We start from the raw sequence: 21,321 nt of genomic DNA, 5'->3' as shown, positions 1-21,321 counted from the left end.
ACTTATTCCCGCTGCAGTCAATGCAACTGCGACTTTGGCTGAGCTTCGCCGGCTTCATAATACACTGCTATACTGAAGTACTGCAGTGTATGATAAGAATGATCACAGATGGTGACATTCAAGTCCCCTTGGGGGGGGGGGGGCTCGGGCAGATTCCCTAAACTGTTGAGGATCAGATACTTTTTTAAGCTTTCAAAAACTCTACTGGCGGGCCATGTGGCATCCTTTTTAGGAAACAGCAGTCAGGGTGCCCACGCCGAGCCCCGACTACCAAGAGTGTACAATGGGCATCAGCAATGGATGAAGCTGGCCTACGCTGATGGATCACGGCTTCTTTTACATCTTCTTGATGATGTTGTGATAGACATGATGATTATTTTGTATAAAATGTCTATCGATTTGTATAACGTAAATGTATTTTGCTATTGTAATGACTTTTAGCTCTGAGGAGTTTAAAGGACACACACACAATCTAATCATGGTATTTACTAGACAATGGGATGGTGAAGGATGTCTGACCTAATGTTAGCTAAGTACATAGAAATTGCACAACCAGCCTCTAAGAGTTAAAGGTTATAGGATTATATGTATATACTTGTCCAACACTGAGTGTTTTCCTAGCCATATTATCCCCCACACAGAGACCTCTCAAAACAATGGGTTGCCACGCACACAGAAATGAGTGGAGCTAGGACAGAGTCCATGCCACATTCTGGCTAGTAGAGGGTGGGCAGAGAGGTGGGGGATTCTATATGATCCGACAAATGAGAATCCTATATGTTACTGATGTAATCTGTTGCACGCCCATTAAAGGCGGTTATCATGTGTTATAATAAAAAGCCTGAGCCTCTACACATTGTAGAGACTCTCCCAGTTTTAGACCAGCATTTGTGTCTGATTCTGGTGATGTGTGCACACGATACAATTCGGAAGCGACAAAATACCCTGAAGCCTGCTGGAGAAACCATAATCCAGAACAATGTTGCCTACCTGAGGAGGAGATGTCACCAGGGTGCACCGTGAGAAGACCACCTACCTAAACCTTGTGTCACGCAGATCCCTCTATGGCAGCGCTATGCCTTAATGGCGGTGGCTTGGTTCAGCAGGATAATGCAGCCTGACACACTGCAAGGATTGTCCAGGAGTAGTTCAAGGAACCTGGTAGGAGGTCAAAATGTTGACCTGGGTAAGCTATTGTCTCACCTGGAGCAGGTGATGTGAGGAGGGCTTTCTTCTGCTACTTAATCAGCAAACACCTCCGTCCTCCAGGATGCCCGTGGCGTTCGGTTCCTTTAAGGACTTGACAGATATAGAAGTCAGAAGGGCAGCATCCGCTTAAAATTGCTTCTTTATTAAGAAAAATGCATCAAAGGTGAGGCAAGCAGCCACGTATCGACCCTATGCATGACAAAGACCCATGCATAGGGTTGATACGTGGCTGCTTGCCTCACCTTTGATGCATTTTTCTTAATAAAGAAGCAATTTTAAGCGGATGCTGCCCTTCTGACTTCTATATCTGTGATTTACGGTGGATCCTTGAAGTCAGGATCCTGTCTGGGCATGGTACCTTACACCAGTGGTGGTATTTGACTGGAGTGCTGCTGCCATCTTTCTCCAACCCCCTTTAAGGACTTGACACTGTCGTCTGCACATGCGTGACAGACATAAAATGTCGGGTGCATGCGCAGAAGGCCTGGGAGCTCGGGACATCCAAAATCTCCTTGCTCCTGGCTAACATGAGTAGCCGAGAGCAGGGAGATATCACCGGGAACCGTAATATGCAGATCCTGGTCACATGATCACCGTGGGTAACGGCGATCACGTAAAAGTAAAAAAAAAAACGTAAACTTTTACCTCCCATCACGGATCTGATCTGTGAGGGGAGGTAAAATTACTTACCTAAAGCCTCTGGCGATGTCCTCCGATGGGATCCTTATCCGTGGACCTTTCCCCAACTTCGGCACATGCACCCATCGGCAAAATGGCGGACACAAGTGCAGAAGCTGATAAAATTTAAAATTTCCTTGCTCCCGGGTACCAAAGGTACCTGAGAGCCAATCACAGACGGCGCTCAATCATTCACAGCCATTGAGTGAATGATCTCACTGAATGGCTATGATTGGTTTATCGAGCGCCGGCTGTGATTGGCTGCCGCTTGATCCAATCACGGCGCTTACATACACAGTGCTGACAGCAGGGAGAAGTCTCAAGCAGCTTGCCCCACCGCCGGGAAGAGCATCGCGCCAGGGACACAGACGCCGGCTGGGAGGTGAGTATTGCGTTTTTTTTTACCTAGTATATACTGGAGTATAGCTCGGCTTATACTAGAGTCAATAAGTGTTACCAGGTCCGCTTATACTCGGGTATAGACGGTATTTGCAAAAATACAAAATTTCATTTTTTCTCCTCTAAATTCCAATAACTCCTGAAAATAAACGGTGGGGTCAAAATACTCCTGACACCCCTCAGTGAATACATTAAGGGGTGTAGTTTTTAATGGGGTCATTGGTGGGGGTTTCTATCATTCTGACCCCTATTAGCCTTTACAATCTTGGCTTGGTGCAGGAAAACAAAGTGTTTCTCGAGATGTTAATATTGCTAAAATTGTAGGTTTTTCCAATGTGCTTCCAGAATAAAGTAAACAGATGGAAATATGTATCTTTGTATATAATGTTATCTATATACAATGTGTACAATGTGTTTGCAGATATTTGACATATTGCAGTTGAAAATGTGAAAAAAATGACAACCTTTTCAAAATTTTCCCAATTTTGGCGCTTTTAATAAATATAAACAAATACTAATCGGTCTTTTTTCACCTCCTAAATGAGGTACAACATGTGGCGAAAGAACAATGTCAGAATCACTTGGATATGCAAAACCTTTATGGAGTCATTCTATGGTAAAGTGACACATGGCAGATTTCCAACATTTGGCCTGGTCATTAAGGCGCAAACAGGATTGGTCACTAAGGGGTTAAAGGGCTTGCACCCAGATTACAAAGTATCCACATGACAGGGAATAAATTGCTGACCGGTGGGGTCTCATCGCTACCGTATTTGGCTGCCATTGTGTGTCTGTAATCCGGTGGCACACACTTCTGTATGATGGATGCTAAATGGCAGCCGAAGAACGGTAGCGTGCCCCTGGTGAGTGCGACTAGAGAGGATAAAACCCTGTGTATTCTGGAGAAGTCCACTGTGGTGAGAGACGGAGCTCCTGCTGACAGGGGAGGACGCCCCCTGGATGGGTATGACCTATGGACATTGATGATGGTGTGGTAAGGCACTAGACCTGGTTAGTTAGGAATTGGAAATCCTGTTTAGTTAGTAGCCCGATGGCTAGGTTTTGTTTTGGGGGCATGTATGCTGTGATGCCTACAGCTGTTGTTGATGATGTAAATAAACACTGGAAAAGCCAGTTTTTACTAAAGATTCTGGTCTGGATGTGATTTCAGGTGTGCTGCCAACCACCTGGTGGAGGAAAGCAGGCGGTCCACTGCGCCAATAACCCCCAATTGATCACAACGGACAGGGTGCATAGGCATGCCTTAGCCGTTCCTACTTCTCATCCGTGATGGACAGAACAGGACATGCGATGAGTTCTTGCACATGGATCATTGGTCAATCTGCATTGCCCCGTAGGCTATAATAGTGCTGCCCATAAATTAACATGATCGCACACGGCCCCAAACACGCTAGTGTGTCCCGGAGGACGAAGATGAGGGACTTGTTGCTGATTATGTGCCGTGGAGAGATATGTGACTTGACTGGCTCCCAGTACAGTATGCTAGTGACGGTGGACCGTCCGATGGGCAGTTCACCTCCCTCTCAGGTCCGGGGGTCTCTCCAACCTCCGTCCCGTGTGTGGAGGGATCAGCAGATACACATGATGTCACTGCATGATGTGCCACCTAAGACCAAGTCACTGCACACGCTCCCGATCCTCAGTGTAGCACTTGTGCGATGACCGTAGAAAGCAAGACATTTCCACTGGTTGGAGGTGGGAACCTCCATCAACACTCAGGACAGAAGTGGGAGAGCGCCGTCCACCCATTACCAGCGTACTACATGGGAAGTGTGACCATTCTCTTATCTCTCCATGACATCTTACACTAAATTTCTTCTAGACTACAAAAATGATGGGACAGACGACCGCTAAATAAAGGTGGCCCCATCCACAGGTGCGCCAAGGAAAGCGTGAGGGTGGATTCACTTATTGGGTATGGGGGTTAGCATGAGCACGCCTTAAACAGGCATTAAGTCCTATAAGCTAAGTTTATGGCCTCAGAGTAGCTGACCCCGAGTCTGGGGATGTACACTTTATTAACTCCCCCACGTTCCCTCGGCGTCAGCTCCCTCACCCGCCTCACCCGTCTCTGCGATGCATTCCGCGGACCCATGCCATGTAGTGCACCAGAAGCGTTCACTGCTGGGTTTGACAGCTGACGGCGAGGGAAGGCAACGCTAAACATTCCATCCCTGGCATCAGCTGCTCGCCGCCCACAGGCTTAACCTCTAGGGATCAAAGTAGATGACATTGCCTTTAAAATTATCCTAAAATATTACCACTAAAAATGGTTTTAAAGACCCGTCTAAATGTTCGGACATTGATGGACCACCAGGTGGCACTGCAGAGGGATTGTTCCGTCTTCCTTATTTGCAATAAAACAAGAAACATCTAAGTGGAGAACAAAATGAAAACATAAAACGACGGATCTGCTTTTAACAAACCGTTTATTTGTGAGGCATCGGTCAATATCTGGGGGTTATTGGGGTGGTCCCGGTTGTAAGGACTCTGGACAACTCCCTTCCCCATGCTGTAAAATAACGGTGATATACTCCCCGCTTCCGCTGTGTCCTACGATGGCGTTCAGTCCCCCGTTCCATTCTCTGTTGGAAGCTGCAGTCCTGCCTAGTTTATGGGCGGTCACTGAGCTCTGCTATTGGCTGCAGCCCCCGTGAAAACTGGGTAGAACTGCAGCTGTCAACAAAGACCGGACCGGGAAGTAAATATGAGTGAGGTAGGGCTGTTGGGCTGACCCAGTGGCAGAGGGGGGGGGGTGTCTCACCACTTGTTATTTTACTGCACGGGGAAGGGAGTTGTCCAGAATGCTTACAACTTTGAGAACCCCTTTAAGGGGGCTGTCCGAGTTGTATATTTCTAAATCTCAGTTCCACATGCAGTAAAATAACTAACAGGCATATACCCGCTGTGCCCCGGGATGCTGTTTGATGCTCCACTACAATGCTTGCTTACAGACTGCAGGCACGCCCGGTTTATGGGACGTCCCAGACACTGCAGCCAATGACAGAGCTCAATAATAGAGCACTGAGCTCTGTCATTGGCTGCAGTACCTTTGACGTACCATTAACAGAATGGGGCAGCCTGTAAACCTGACGTTAAAGGTGGTGTGGGACATAGGAGAAGGGGTGTGTATATGCCGGTTAGTTATGTTACTGCATGGGCAACCGGTTCTACAAGAAAAAAAAAACAACTCCGTACCACCCCTTTAACAAAATGACGTAGTCTGATCCCTTAATTACCTGAGGAACTATATTTCGTGCCAAACAAGTCAATGGACCATTTAAACATAGCAAATCTGATATTTCAGGCAGCCTGACGGGTTGTCCAGTTACGGGACAAGATGTCTTAAATACAGTCCGCTGTAGTAAAATAAAAAACTGAGGTGTACTTACCTCTCTGCCCCCAAGGGATCCAATGTTACAGCCCCACTATGGTCCCAGTGTTTATGACAGCCGACATCACAGGAGTGCAGGTGACCACTGCAGCCGACCACTGCAGCCAATCAGAGGCTGCAGAATTAATGCTCATTCTCCTGCCATTGGCATTCACATCCTGAGTACCATGATGCCAGGAGTTGGGGAGTGTGACGTTACAGCCTCTGATTGGCTGCAGCAGTCACCTGACTTCTTGAGACAGCTGTCACAACAATCACTGGGACCAGAGCAGGGCTGCAGCAGTAAGTACTCCTCCGTTTATTTTACTACAGGGGGTCCTATTAAAGGGATATTGTCCAGTAACTGGACAACCCTTTTAATATTCATTCTGTACAGAGATGAAAATTTACTTCCTGCTTTTAATTGGGGACAACTTGATTGCAGCTTTCCGAACTTGTTCTGAGATGTCTGTTCCAAGCAAAGCTCTAAAGGCAAGAGAGGAACTTGGTGTCACGAACAGGAATAGAACTGCAGAGTGAATGATCTTACGGCCTACAATACAATTGTGCTGCATTATAGTAACGAAAGCAATTGACAAGCAAGAGTAGCAGCATGAAGGCAGCGCTTGTGCAGCAAGCAGTAAGTCATGGGGTGAACTAAAGCATCAGCTGGCCATGACTAGACCACCGTCTCTCGTCCGGACAGGAGCGGCCAGGACCCAGGAGGGAGAATCGCTGCTGCACACCGGATCCGGAGTGACAGTCATAGAGCTGCAAGTGTCATCTGTATGAGCCTGTCAGTGAATGGCAGCTGCTAGGTACGGTCTGATACCTCACCTAATCCAGATGCAGCTTGCACGGGTCACCCTCCCCGTCCGGGCCAGGTCGCACTTGCTGTGACTGTGATCAGTACGCCCCTGCTCTTGATCATCAAATAAGGATGCTTACTTGCCTCGCCAAGTCACCGTAAGCACATGTAACATCCGATGGTGTACAAAAACCTCACAATGGCTGTGGGTTGGACACCCCTGGTCTAAAAGATAAATGGTCTTTGTTGCCCATAACAACCAATCACAGAGCAGCTTTCATTTTAATATAGAAGAATACAAAATGAAAGCTGTGCTGTGATTGGCTGCCAGGGGTAATTAAGACTTTTCCTTTTAGACAGTATGGTGAGCGCTATGTTTTATTTGTGGGCGATTAATTGTGATTTGTTTTCTCTTTTTGCTTTAGTTCGGTTGCCAGTGCCCTTGGGCACACTTTGTAGTCGTGAGTGCTGAGGTGTGGAGTAACACACGGAGTCAGATAACTTGTTGTAAACACGATATTATTAACCCTTTCAAATCCATTTATTTTTTCTCATCCATTCTCCCTAGCTCCAAATAAATTCGAGCTGGGGAGAATGGATGAGAAAAAAAAAACTTTTCCCTTCACCCTCCTGATCTGAAAATTCAGGAGGGTGCAGGTGGTCACTACACCGTGGGGGGAATGTGGAAGTATTACTTATGCATTCTCCCTACAGCCTACCGGCTCGGCGATCACGTGGCAGCTGGGGTCAGGTGACAACGGCGGTCACATGATCGCCGGGCGGAATGCGGAAGTAATACTTCCGCATTCTCCCTTCAGGCTCCCGGCTCGGCGTTCATGTGACCGCTGGGGGTGAGGTGACACGGGCAGTCACATGATCACCGTCCGGAATCTACGTGCATTACATAGCGCTAATTGAGCACTATGTAATGTGTAAAGGAGAAGGCAGAAAGGGTTTTTAACCCTTCCTGCCTTCTCCTCGGGGTCCTCGATGAGGAGCAGTGCAGGAGTGCATCTGCATCCGATGTGTCTGACAATCGGGTGCAGATGTCCTCCTGCACTGCAGTGTCGGGCCTGTCCCGACATCAGAGCTGTGGAGGGAAATGATGTCAGCGCAGGCCCGACATTGGATTGGAAAGGATTAAACAAGGAGAGAGCAGCTTGCTTCCACACACTCAGTGAATAAGAAATGATACACAAGTTGCAACAATGAAGACACCCGTGTCTAACACATTCATATACTGGGAGCTTACTCTGGATTCCTTCATCTCCCTCTCTCCATATTTACATCTCTTTAATTGTTCCTCTACTCGCTGTCACAGCTGACTCTCCTTCTCTGTTACTCACGGTTTCTCTGATTTTTCTCGTTTCTCTTTCTTTCTTCTCTTGTTCCTCTCCTGCTTCTGCTGCTCTCGCTCTGCCTGATCTGCTCTCCCGTCTCCTTCCTGTCACTACTCTCTTCCTGCGACTGTTGTCCGGCTATTTATCGGCTCTGTCACCTGACCAGTTTGTCTGCAGCCAATCACAACCTATCTGGTTGCTAGGCTACCTGCCTCATCTGAGTCTCTAAGCGTTTTTTCTAACTTGTGCAGCTGAATAAAACGACTAACTAGTTGCTAAGTTACCTGCATCAGCTATGCAAAATGACTCAGATTAACCCCCCAAGGGCCGGCTATTATATTACAGCTCTATGTAGTGCCTGTTTTCAGGCCACTACAACAGTTCCATGAATCTCCCCCAGTTTTGTTTGGGTAAATCACCAACATGTACAGCAACAGAAATAACCATCAGAAAACACAAGTACATGCCACCGGCTACTAACGGATACACAGAACCACTAAAGAGAATATCACGGACCCCAGACTTCTAATAAAGATTCATCAACTATTTAGGACAAATAAGAAGGGCATAGACGAGGGTACTGATATGATTTGCAGTCGCGGCTGCCATCTTGCCTCACCTGTCCCTGCTGACGGCCCCAGTGCACAATCTCCTCCTGTCCATGGCAGATGCCATGTCTCTCTGCTGCCCGACGGGCACACGCATGTATATGCCTGCAGTCTTAAACAATCAGCGCACGCCCTGTAACTTTGTTGCCCCACCAACTCTAGAGCAGCTCTGGTCATAGTCGGCCATCTCCCTAAGGAAGGTACATTAGCTTTTGGACTCTTGGTCCAGCTGAAGGTGCTTTTCATTTGTGCTGACTTCCCGGTTTCTCACTCTGGCTACACCTGACTACTCTCCACTCCTGACCTCGGCTTGTCGTACTGAGCATTCTGTCTGCTACCTGCCCCGACTCCTGTCAAGTTTGTCTCGGGCTGAACCTACTCTGTGTGCCCTGACCTCTAGACTGTCTCTCATGCTGAAGTATACGCCACATGCCTTGATCCCGGACTCCTGACTACACCCTCAGGTACTGCACATTGGTCTATCATAGCGTCAGCAGCCATATGGCTGGGACCATGGTCAAAGTAACAGCCTGGAGACCCGGCAGTGAAGCCCAGATCCTCACAGCTGGGGTGGAAGACTGAAGACCAGGTTTCTTTAAGTGTCGCCTTTAGATTTTGCTCAAAGTTAAACCAAAGTGTGGCACAGGGGGTCCACATCCACTGATCCTAGCAGAAGGTTTGCTGTGTCTCCTAGTCTCAAGGGCATTGAACAGATACTAGGACTGGGCTGTTATATGAGGAGACCCGGACAGGGCTGTAGAGGGGCAACTCTGCATCAGGACAGGTATCTACTCCTTTGTGTGAGGAGGAACAGGAAGAGCGCTGCCAAGACCCTACAAAATGGCCTCCATCAGGCTACTGATCTGCATGTTTATGACCAAACTGTCATACAGAAGACTCCATGACCTGAGCAGATCGATTACCATTCGCCAGAGCACTGGAATTGATATTTCGGCCATTGGTGCCCCGTTTTCTTCACAGCCAACCAATCACAGCGCAGCTTTCAACTCTCAAGCAGCTGAGGTAAAATGAATGCCGCATTGTGATTGGTTGCTCTGGGCAACAAGGACTTACTCTTACTGGTATAGATTTATTCTGCTGTAGTCGTCGCTGGAGGGATATGAGACACAATGGCTGCCAACGAAGACAGGAGAGAGATCTGTGTTTTTGATTTTCAAGTCTACCAATTTGTGATTAGTGCAACGTCACTTTTGAACAAAGTTTGGTGAAGCTGCGCCAACCGTGCGCACAATGTGTGAGCGGTACTCCAATTTTATGGAAAAAGGTTGCATCTGTAAGCAAAAATCATCCATCTGCCCGCCAGTAACCGAAATCCACCGTCAGAGCAAGCAGAAAAATGGACGTCCCGCGGCCGACTGTGTGGAAAATTCTGTGATCTCTACCGATTGTAGTTGTTACCGACCCTGAAACCGGATGACAAAGCGCGGCGACGTTCTTTCTGCGAGAGTCTGCAAACTCTGATGGAAAGCGATGGTTCCATGGAGTCTTCAGTGATCTCTCCCAGGATCTGTTTATACCCAGGACTATGACGGTAACAAGAGGGCATCCGCTACGTTTAGAGGAAAGCAGGTTTCATCACCAACATAGAAAAGGGTTCTTTACTGTAAGAGCAGTTAGACTGTAGAACTCTCTGTCGGAGGAAGTGGTGATGGCAAAATCCATAGAGGACTTTACAAGGGAATTTGATGTCTTTCTAGAGGGGAAGGATATTACAGGATATAAATCTTAGGTTAATTGTTAATCCGGGTATACAGGCAGGTAGGAACTATTAGGGGTTGATCCAGGGAACAGTCTGATTGCCATTAGGGAGTCGGGAAGGAATTTTTCCCCCAAAAGGGCTAATTGGCTTCTGCCTCTTGGGGTTTAGGCTGGACTAGATGGACATTGTCTTCATTCGGCCTTACGAACTATGTTACTATGAAACTGCCTTCAATCTTCCGGGCAACAAACGTAATGTCAGAATGTGGGGGAGGGGAACCTACAGGTCTATATAGAACATATGTTGACTCCCCCCAAGGTGAATGTTCTGCGCTATAACCTCCAGGAAAGTGTGCAGCCCCTTCTTACAACACGTCCCAACAGGATTGGCACCCTCACCTTCCCTGTTATCACAATTAAGTCAGAAGTCAGCGACGACCATCAAGCAGATAGATTGGCCGTGCAGACTGACCATGACAATAGTGACCCTCTGCCTTGGCCTCCATATTCCCCAGACCTTACCCCTTGTGATGAGAGTCTATATGCCCACTATACCCCCACCATGATCGGCGGCATCCCAGAAGCCATTGCATCCATCAGTCGTGATCCGCTACAACGTGGACAGCAGGAACGTGACTGCAGGTTCCATATGTGTCTGGTAATAGAGGCGGTCACACTGATCACCTCTGATGTGGAAGACATTCTTGATGTTGTTGAAGAAACCTTCTTGAGTTTCTGTTTCCATTGATATGAAATTTCTGCATCCGAGGATCATTAAACGTGAGTCATGAGGGGTCTCACTGGGAAGACCACCTGTAATAACCTGGTATATATAAAACCTTAATAAAAGCCCCTTTCCCTCTTAACCCCTTCCCGCTCCAGGGTGTACGTTTACGTCCTGGCAATGGGGTACTTCCCGCAACAGGGCGTAAACTTACGTCCTGAGGAGAGCGCGAGATCACATATGATCTCGCGCTATCCCGCAGCGGGAGCCGGCTGTCACAGCCGGCCTCCCACTGCAACAATCGGAGATGCCCCCCCCCCCCCCCCCCGCTGTTAACCCCTCTCTGCTGCGATCTAAGTAGATAGCGGCACTAAGATCGCGGCAAGGAAAGAGTTCACAGAGGGAGCGCACTTCCTCTCTGTCTTCAGCCGACTCCCGCAATGTTATCGCACGAGAGCCCGGCCTGTCGCCATGGCAACAGGATGCCAGACACTGGCGTCCTGCAGTGCCAATGCCTATGATCGCTGTATAAGCGATAAGGCATGGCAGGGCAGTAGCCCTGCCATGCCTTATCACAGCAATCAGCAGTACTGTGGTGAAAGTCCCCCAGAGGGGCACAAGTTGTGTGAAAAAAAAGATTAAAAAAATGAATAAAAAAAAAGTAAAAAAACCCTTTTTTTATGCTTTTTCTCATATTAGCATAAAAAAAGGTAAAAAAAAAATTAAAACCCCACATATTTGGTATTGTCGCATCCGTAACGACACGTACAATAAGCTGCACATGCTTTTGACTGTGCACGGAAAAAAGCGTTAAAAAAAAAACGCTAAAAAACTGAGGCAAGGGGGGCGTGGCCAAGCAGCCGAGGAGACTGGCCGCATGTAAGAGGAGCTCCCGGACAAGCCGACTTACCTGCCATCCTGAATGAATCCTGAGGGCCCCCAAATCCACCCAAACACCTCCTGAAGTAGAGGGAGAGCAGACGGAGCCACCTGTAACACCCGCGCGGCGCTCACAGCAGAGGTAACGCCGGCAGCAGATCCGCGACCGCTGCCGCCACCATTCTGAGAGCGGCGCCGACCACCGGGGGAAAAGAGACCGGGGGAAGAAGCGGAGGAGACTTCCAGGCAGAGTGGGCAGCGCCGAGATCTGGGCAGGGTGAGCGGCAGAACAGAGGAGAGGCTGAACCGGAGCCCCAACACAGCGCTGAGAGTAAGAGCTGCGCTCCTTCCCGCCACAAACCGAGGGGAGGCCGAGGGGGAAGCTGCACGCTTAAAGCAGAAGGGGAAACCAGTATACATACCCCTGGAAAGGGACACCCGCCGGCACCACTACACTGCAGCCATCTCCAAAGTGCACAGCCATTAACCCCTGACATATAAAGGGGTCACCACAATCAGCAGCCACCCAAGGGGGAAGAAAAGGAAAATAAAGAAAAGAGCCTTCTGGTGTGAGCATTACACATCTAAACTAAAAGGTGCTGCTGAAGGCACAACAGGCACTAATAAGCAGCCACAGCAACCCCCTAAGCTGTGAAACACCAGACAAAGACACCATAAGGCACATGCTCCAAAGAGACTACACAGCAGAGCAGAGCCGTTTATAGGCCCCCTGCTGGGAACCCAATACCCTGCAGAGACATCCACTACTAAAACGAAACAGCAAAAAGACCCATTATGGGACCCACTAGGCAGGACCCGTCAGTTGACAAACTAAAAGCGTTTGCTAGAGGGGAATCCCGCAAAGACTCTGGCCCTGAACCCGCCACAGCAGGAACATCAATGGCGAAAGACGCCAGCCCAGGTCCACCCGAGGGCACAGTTCAAACCCTACAGCAGCTATCTGAGCAGCTCCTATCCGCAATACAGACATCTACGACCACTCTCACGGGGAAAATCGACGAAGTAAAAATGGACGTAAGCCTATTAAGGCAAGACCTTCAAAACCTGAGAGAACGAGTTAAAAGTACAGAAGACAGAATCTCTACGCTAGATGACACCGTCCCTCCAATGTCGGCCGCAATACGTGACCTCACACAAAAAACTGAATACTGGAGACAAAAAGCAGACGACCTCGAAAAACCGCTCACGACGGAATAATTTGCGTATAGTGGGTCTACCAGAACGAGCTGAAGGACAGAGACCTGAAGAATTTATGGAAAGATGGCTCCGCGAACTCCTCCCCAATGCTGGACTATCACAAGTCTTCGTGATTGAAAGAGCCCATCGGGTGCCTATGAAGCTGCCTATACCAGGAGCACCGCCTAGACCCCTGCTGGCGAAACTACTCAACTCCCGAGATAGAGACATAATCCTACAAGCTGCCAGAAAAGGAGGCCCCCTGCACTACAAGAACGCCGCAATATCCATCTTCCCTGCTTTCTCAGCCGACCTCCAGAAACAACGGGCTTATTTCACCGGAATTAAAAAGCAGCTACGAGACCTGCAACTTCCGTACTCCATGATGTATCCGGCGCGACTGCGGGTGATAGATGGAGATCGCACGCGTTTCTTCTCTACACCAACCGAAGCAGAAGAGTGGCTGGCCACCAGACGTCCACCAGAAGGACTGTAACGTATATATAACTGCCTTTCTTTTCCCCCACAGGTACCGGGACTCTAGTATAAACAAGTAAATATGCAACAAAAGCTACCCCAATGCTCGCTAGAAATTATACCCTAGCGGCACCCTGCCCATATATGAGATCGAGATACGGGACTGAGATCTCTACTATACACTACTATTACTCGGCCCCCCCTCCCCCCCCAGGAAATGATGGTGGACCACCCTCTCCCCCAGTATTAGTAACAATGCTAATAACTTCCTCCCCCCGTACTATCATATTTCCCCCTCACCCCTTCCTTTTCCCGTTTCCTCTCCACCCCCCTTCCTTCTCTGGGGGGAAAATATAACTTAATATCTATATAGAGAATCATCGAAATGGGAGTAATCAGGGTGGGAGGAACCCCACCCCACTTTCCCAACCCCCCCCCCCCCCACCTCCCCCAAGGGGGCCCACCCAGTATAAGCCCACTAGGCTAGTAACGGCTTCTACTATTATCACATTAATCCAACAATACCTCAAGTATGGCCTAAGATAAGGCTATACTATGTAGGTTCCCCCAAATATTAGTCGGCCACGAACACTATCTCAGCAGAGGAAGCATTTAAAGTTTGTTGAAAACAAGTTACCTGAGTTTCAAGTTGGTAGTATACTACCGAAATGTTGACGAATTGTGTGCATCAAGAGCTCCATATCATCTGTAAAAATGTATTGAAATACTGTTGCATGACGTATGTTAAAGATGTAATTGTGTGTCACGGGGGGGGGACTCCTGACAGGCAGAAAGGTACAAAGAAATTTATCCGGACCCGATTGACCTGTCCTTGCCTATGGCGGAGGTAACCTTCGTGTCCTGGAACGTCAGGGGAATGGGGTCAACCAGGAAGCGATCATCGATAAATTCTCTAATACGCTCCTGACGACCACATGTACTATGCCTGCAGGAGACCCAGCTCACACCTGAAACTACAAAAGTTTTGTTGAAGCCGTGGGTACAGTGGTCCGCTCACTCAGGTCATACATCCTACTCCAGGGGGGTGTCCCTGTTGATAGGAAGGTCACTAAGATGGGAATTAGAACAAATAAAGAGAGACCCAGAGGGTAGATACATTTTCGTAAGATCCAAAATTAATAACGACCCATATGTCCTCCTGTGTTGCTATAATCCACCACCAGCAACAACAGCTATTCTAGCAGATGGCGTCCAATTTGCAGCATTCTCACCAGATGCAACAATTATTTGTATGGGAGATATGAATTTGGTGATGGATCCCCTTATGGACAGATTCGGTGGTGGTGCTCGGAGGGAGGGGCACGTGAGCAGGACTCGCTTGGCCTTTATCATCTCGGTGACGGGATGGCTGGACCTATGGAGCGTATTTCACCCGCAAATACAGGAATTCACTTGTCACGCAGCCCATAACCACGCACTCAGTCGAATAGACTACATATTCGGGTCCCCATCACTATTCCCCAAAATCAGCTCCATAGAGTTCCTGCCTCGAGGGATCTCGGATCATACACCAATCCGCATGATCCTCAAAAACCAAGGTCTGACCACTATCAAGAGAATAAAAGTACACCCATTCTGGCTTTCACTGTTCGGCCCCAACGACCGCATACCTGACCAAATCTAAATTTATTTTGAGACGCACGAGGCGCATACAGACAAAATGTTAGTATGGGAGACATTCAAGTCCTATCTCAGAGGTTGCTTCAGATCCTCAATCTCCTTTATTAAAAAAGCCTCTGCGCGAGAAGGAGAGCTCCTAGCAGAGCAATGCCAACTACTACAGAAGGAGTTCATTGCTGACTAGAGATGAGTGAACGTACTCGGATAAGCACTACTCGTCCGAGTAATGTGCTTTATCCCCGTATCGCTGTGCTCGTCTTGAAAGATTCGGGGAGCGCCGCTGCTGACAGGTGAGTTGCGGCGGGGAGCAGGGGAGAGCGGGCGGGAGAGAAGGAGAGAAAGATCTCCCCTCCGTTCCTCCCCGCTCTCCCCTGCAGCTACCCGCTCCGCGGCGCTCCCCGAATCTTTCAAGACGAGTACAGCGATACTCGGATAAAGCACATTACTCGGACGAGTAGTGCTTATCCGAGTACGTTCGCTCATCTCTATTGCTGACCCATCAGACATTAAAAGAGACAGATGGCTCCAGACTGGTAGAGATTACTTATTATATTTGAGAGAAAAAGCCCAGAGGAACCTCTTTTACACTCGACAATCCTTTTTTGAGCTGGGAAACCAATCCAGCAAACTACTAGCCTTTATGGCTCGACAGGAGACCGCCCCCCCATCCGTCCTAAGAATAAAATCAGCCCAAGGAGAAACACTCACAGACCCAAAAGAGATCCTAACTAGATTCCAACAATTTTACGACAACCTATAATCAAACACGGACTGACTATCTGCCAGAAGAACTGGAATCATACCTGACAGACATAACATTCCCAGAACTGCAGGACACCCATAAGTCCCTACTAGACTCCCCAATTACAGAAGAGGAGATTGAGGAAGCATTAAATGACATGGCAAAAAACAAGACCCCGGGCACAGATGGCCTGCCGATAGAACTCTATATGCAATACAAGACAGAAATAATACCACACTTGCTCTCCCTATATGAACATATATTTGATAAAAAACAGCTACCAGAATCGATGCTGGAAGCTAACATAGTCCTCATCTTAAAGCCTGATAAAAACCCAGACGACTGTGGCTCATATAGGCCTATATCACTGTTAAACACAGACTATAAAATCCTTACGAAAATATTGGCTGCTCGCCTAAACCAAGCTATAAAGGACATCATTCACCCCGACCAAACAGGCTTTATCCCCGGAATGTCTACATCAGACAATATTAGAAGGACGCAAGTAATCACGCAGGTGGGGTGGCGGTCAGACTGGGCCCTGGCCTCATTAGACGCGGCCAAAGCATTTGACTCAGTCGAGTGGCCATATCTGATGGAGATCTTGCGGAGGTTTGGGCTAGGAGACCCATTTATTAGGTGGATCTCTATACTCTATAAATCCCCGACCGCTAAAGTAGTGGTAAACGGCCTGGCCTCCACCTCCTTCCAACTACATAGGGGGACCCGACAGGGCTGCCCCCTCTCCCCCCTTCTGTTTGCGATCGCAATAGAACCCCTGGCCCTGAAGATCCGACAGCACACCGCATACAGAGGCATCTTGATAGGACCCAGAGCGGACAGAGTCGGGTTATACGCAGACGACATAACACTGTATATGTCGGACCCCAAAAACACCCTCCCGTTAGCTATCTCCCTAATAGACAAATTTGGAAATTTTTCAGGACTACGCATAAATTGGCAGAAATCCATTTTTATGCCCCTAAGAACAGAAGGATGGCAGATGGGAGACGTATTTTGTAAGCTGCAAGTTACCCCCCAATTTAAATACCTAGGGATCTGGATTACTAGAGACCATACGCTAAGCCTAGACCTAAACATCACCCCCTTACTGACAACCCTACAACAAAAACTTAAATCTTGGAGCTCCCTGCCACTGTGTGTAGCGGGTAGAATTAACCTTATTAAAATGATAATACTCCCCAAGTACTTATACTGTCTAGAACACGCAGAAGCACCCATACCACAGAAATTCTTCAAAAAAAACAACTCCCTAATAATACCATTTATATGGGGGAACTCTAGGGCCAAACTCCGTATGGAAACTCTACAGCGGCCTAAAGAAATGGCAGGAATGGCGCTACCAGACTTCAAAATCTATTACCTAGCGGCTCAAGTAAGATACATCCGACACTGGTTATCGGGCTGTCCTCTCCCAAACTCCGAGCACCACTTGATGTTCTTTCTCTCAGAGGCATCGCTCTGGATCCTCCTAGAAAAGCCGAGACTATTGACCAAGCAGATGCTCCCCATACATAGACTCGCAACCAGTGTGTGGCAGGCGTGCAAGCGTTTGACCAAACGGGAAGACACCCCTCTGGAGACCCCCATATGGGACAACAGAGAGCTACCACATCTGATAAATTTACCAGACAAACAATTTTGGGTAAACCTGGGAATCACTACTCTAGAACACTTATACATAGATCAAGTATTGGTTTCCTTTGAACAATTACAGCAGCTATACCAAATCCCAAGATCCGGTTTCTTCAGGTATCTACAACTCAGGCACGCCTTAACAGCACAATTTCCAGAGCCCAGACAGCCTTTCTCCCATTACCCATTAATAGGTATACTGCTCACCCAGGGACCCAAAGGCCTGATATCGGTACTATATACCCACCTACTACGATCTAAGATCCCCGACACACCCATGACAGTAGTAGAGAGATGGAAAGATCTTATCCCCACTCTTACTCATGAGGACTGGGAAACCTCAATGTCCATGTACACCGCGGTGTATTATATATACTGCACCAATGCTACTTGACACCGACCAGACTCCACAAAATGAATAGGACACCTACAAACCAATGCCATCGTTGCAGAGCACCTAACGCAAACTTCAACCATCTAATATGGAATTGCCCAAACATTGCTACATACTGGGGAGAAGTTACTGAATTCTTAACTCAACTAATGGGCGTTCCGGTGCCATACGATCCAGCGATATGCCTCCTGGGTATCTTAGATGAAGAACAGTGGCAATATCACGACAAGATATTTCTCACCAAGGTGCTATTTTATGCCTGTAAAACAGTGGCCCTGCGGTGGATGGATAGACGCCCCCCGACACTCTCAAAATGGCAGAATATAATCAACGCCATACTACCGTATGAAAAAATAGTTTACAAAAACAGAAAGCGCCCTGAAAAATTTAATAAGGTATGGGAAAGATGGTGTGGGTCAACTAACCCAGTATTCACGCAAGACCGATTTCAAAGCCTGTTGAGAGCAACTGTACCTAGAATGAACCCGTAAAACAAGTAAACATTACTGCCCTCTACTGAAACCACGAGCAAATGTACTGACACAATGTACTCAATATCTGCATATGTTAATGTGACGTATTTAAGAGCGACTGTATGACCACATGGAGACTATGATGTAACCAAAGTTGTTTATTCATGTTTTATATGGAACACACACTGTTCAATAAAACAAGTTTAAAAAAAACAAAAAAAACTGAGGCACAATGCTAATTTTTAGCATTTTGCCTCCCTAAAAACGCAATAAAAGTGATCACAAAAGCCGTATGTACCCCATAATTGTACCAAGAAAAACTACAGCTCGTCTTGCAAATAATAAGCCCTCACAGAGCTCCGTACATAAAAGAATAAAAAAGTTACAGGACTTTGAATGCAGCGATTTAGAAAAAAAATGATTTCCAAAAAAGGGCTTTTATTGCAGAAAAATGGAAAAACCTAAAAAAAAAAAAGTAAGAATTTTGGTATTGTAACCGACCCGCAGAAAAAATGGATTGTGTCATTTATGATGCATGATTAACATCAAAAAATTGGTAGTTCTGCATTCATGAACGCCTACTTGCTATCTAACCTACAGGGGAAACGCTATGAAAATGTAATATTGCCAAACACGGACAAAAAAGCTGATTGATGATTAATGCCTAATAATTACGGGGTTAAATAACAGTATACAACGTTTAGGTTTTGCTATGTATAAAGCACCCGAGTCCTTACCTTGGTTCGTACCGCATGTGGTCTACATTTTCCAGGACTCCAGCCCCGATGCGCAGCCTCTCAATGCCGTTCCTGCGGATTGTAATGGGTTTAAACTCCGTAAACTTGTGATGCGCAAATCACACAGACAACAACAAAAGGTCCTACGAGGGCAGATCACATTGACAACAACAAAAGGTCCTACGAGGGCAGATCACATTGACAGTTCACCTCTGTGAGGCCAAATTCACATGCGTATACGCCGATTTGCGCGCACCTGAGCGCTGCGTTTTGGCTTATTGGACTATATTGAGCTTTTTTGCACGCAGATTGGCAAGGAATGTTCGAAGACCACCGATTGAATCGCCAATTACTTCCAGATCTGCTCTTTCGTGGTGTTTCACGCATCTCCTTGCGTATTGCGCACCTCCCATTGACTTCTATGGGACCTTGGTGGGCAAATAGGCAGAAAAATGGAGCATGTTCTATAATTTTTTTGTGTGACCAAAATGCACGCAAAATGCAGAAATGTGAACGAACCCCAATTGAAATCAATTGGTTCTACTCTCTGGTTCTTTAAGACCGAAACACTAAGCGGTTAACACAGATCCCCCCCACCAGTAAAACCACGGGAGGGAGACTAATTAAACCGTGCATGTAGATGAGCATATTCAACCAAGTGTGCCAAGGGATTATGTAAAGTATTACTATTATATCCCATTTTGACCCTGTGGTCTCACCAGGCGATCATGATGCCATTGTCTGTGCAGAGTTCTGGCGGCGGACACAATAAGGACATATCCATACTATCTGTTAAGGTTTGTAGCGCTTTGCGAATATATTCATTACTAGCAACTCCTCCCGATACAACCTGAAATAAGAAAACGGAAGTTATATCGCCTCATGTAAAAGTCAGATTTATACATTTCTACCTATGAACATCATCTCAGTCGATTCTCATTTGAGAAAGAGTAGAAATTTCCTACAAAATATTTTTTTGGTGTAATTAACAGACGTTTCCCAACCTGCTTCACCTTAGGGCATCTTTAGCGAATAATTCTTTCCAAAAAAATGGCGAAAACCCCCCCACCTCCCTATCACAGTGTACTCACATACTACATACCTCCTCACCACAGTGTAATCATGTCCAGAGCTTCACCCTCCCTTCTCGCCTCAGTATAATGACATCCAGAGCTTCACTATTCCTCCTCACCGCATTGTAATCACATCCAGAGCTTCACTATTCCTCCTCACCGCATTGTAATCACATCCAGAGCTTCACTATTCCTCCTCACCGCATTGTAATCACATCCAGAGCTTCACTATTCCTCCTCACCGCATTGTAATCACATCCAGAGCTTCACTATTCCTCCTCACCGCAGTGTAATCACATCCAGAGCTTCACTATCCATTTTCGCCTCAGTATAATCACATCCAGAGCTTCACCATCCCTCCACTGCAGTATAAACACATCCAGAGCTTCACCATCCCTCCTCGCCGCAGTGTAATCACATCCAGAGCTTCACTTTCTCCTCGCCACACTGTAATCACATCCAGAGCTTCACTATCCCTCCACTGCAGTGCAGACACATCCAGAGCTTCACCATCCCTCCACTGCAGTGTAATCACATCCAGAGCTTCACTATCTCTCCTTGCCACACTGTAATCACATCCAGAGCTTCACTATCCCTCCACTGCATTGTAATCATATCCAGAGCTTCACCATCCCTTTTCGCCTCAGTATAATCACATCCAGAGCTTCACCATCCCTCCACTGCAGTGTAATCACATCCAGAGCTTCACTATCTCTCCACTGCAGTGTAAACACATCCAGAGCTTCACCATCCCTCCATGCAGTGTAAACACATCCAGAGCTTCACCATCACTCCTCGCCACAGTATAATCAAAGCCAGAGCTTCACTATCTCTCCTCGCCACACTGTAATCACAACCAGAGCTTCATCATCCCTCCCTGCCTCAGTATTACATCCAGAGCTTTATCATCCCTCCTCGCCGCAGTGTAATCACATCCAGAGCTTCACCATCCCTCCTTGCTGCAGTGTAATCACATCCAGAGCTTCACCATCCCTCCTTGCTGCAGTGTAATCACATCCAGAGCTTTGCCATCCCTCCTTGCTGCAGTGTAATCACTGGCAGCCTACCACCTGGGCTGTTGGTTTATCAGTTTATTATTTTATTTCATTTTCTTATTATAGCTAGCCTTTCTCATCTGAACTCTGAGTTGTGAACAGTTTTAGAGAGAAAGAA

The 21,321-nt window shown here is 47.3% G+C and overlaps 1 protein-coding gene across 2 annotated transcripts in view; it reads right to left on the bottom strand.

The window, feature by feature from the left end:
• Positions 1-4,717: 4,717 nt before the first annotated feature.
• OSGEPL1 (O-sialoglycoprotein endopeptidase like 1) overlaps positions 4,718-21,321 on the bottom strand; it is a 37,792-nt gene continuing 21,188 nt past the window's right edge. For both annotated transcript variants that reach the window (XM_066577102.1, XM_066577103.1), the window contains exons 6-8: positions 19,795-19,925; positions 19,076-19,147; positions 4,718-6,166 (exon numbers count right to left, since the gene is read on the bottom strand). In XM_066577102.1, coding sequence (XP_066433199.1) covers positions 6,088-6,166; positions 19,076-19,147; positions 19,795-19,925 — 282 coding nt within the window. In that variant the 3' untranslated portion in view covers positions 4,718-6,087. The remainder of the gene's footprint in view (positions 6,167-19,075; positions 19,148-19,794; positions 19,926-21,321) is intronic.

This window comes from Eleutherodactylus coqui, chromosome 8 (genome assembly GCF_035609145.1).
Source record: "Eleutherodactylus coqui strain aEleCoq1 chromosome 8, aEleCoq1.hap1, whole genome shotgun sequence".
Taxonomy (NCBI): domain Eukaryota; kingdom Metazoa; phylum Chordata; class Amphibia; order Anura; family Eleutherodactylidae; genus Eleutherodactylus; species Eleutherodactylus coqui.
Note: the sequence above shows the minus strand (reverse complement) of the source record. Positions and strands in the feature narration are given on the sequence as shown.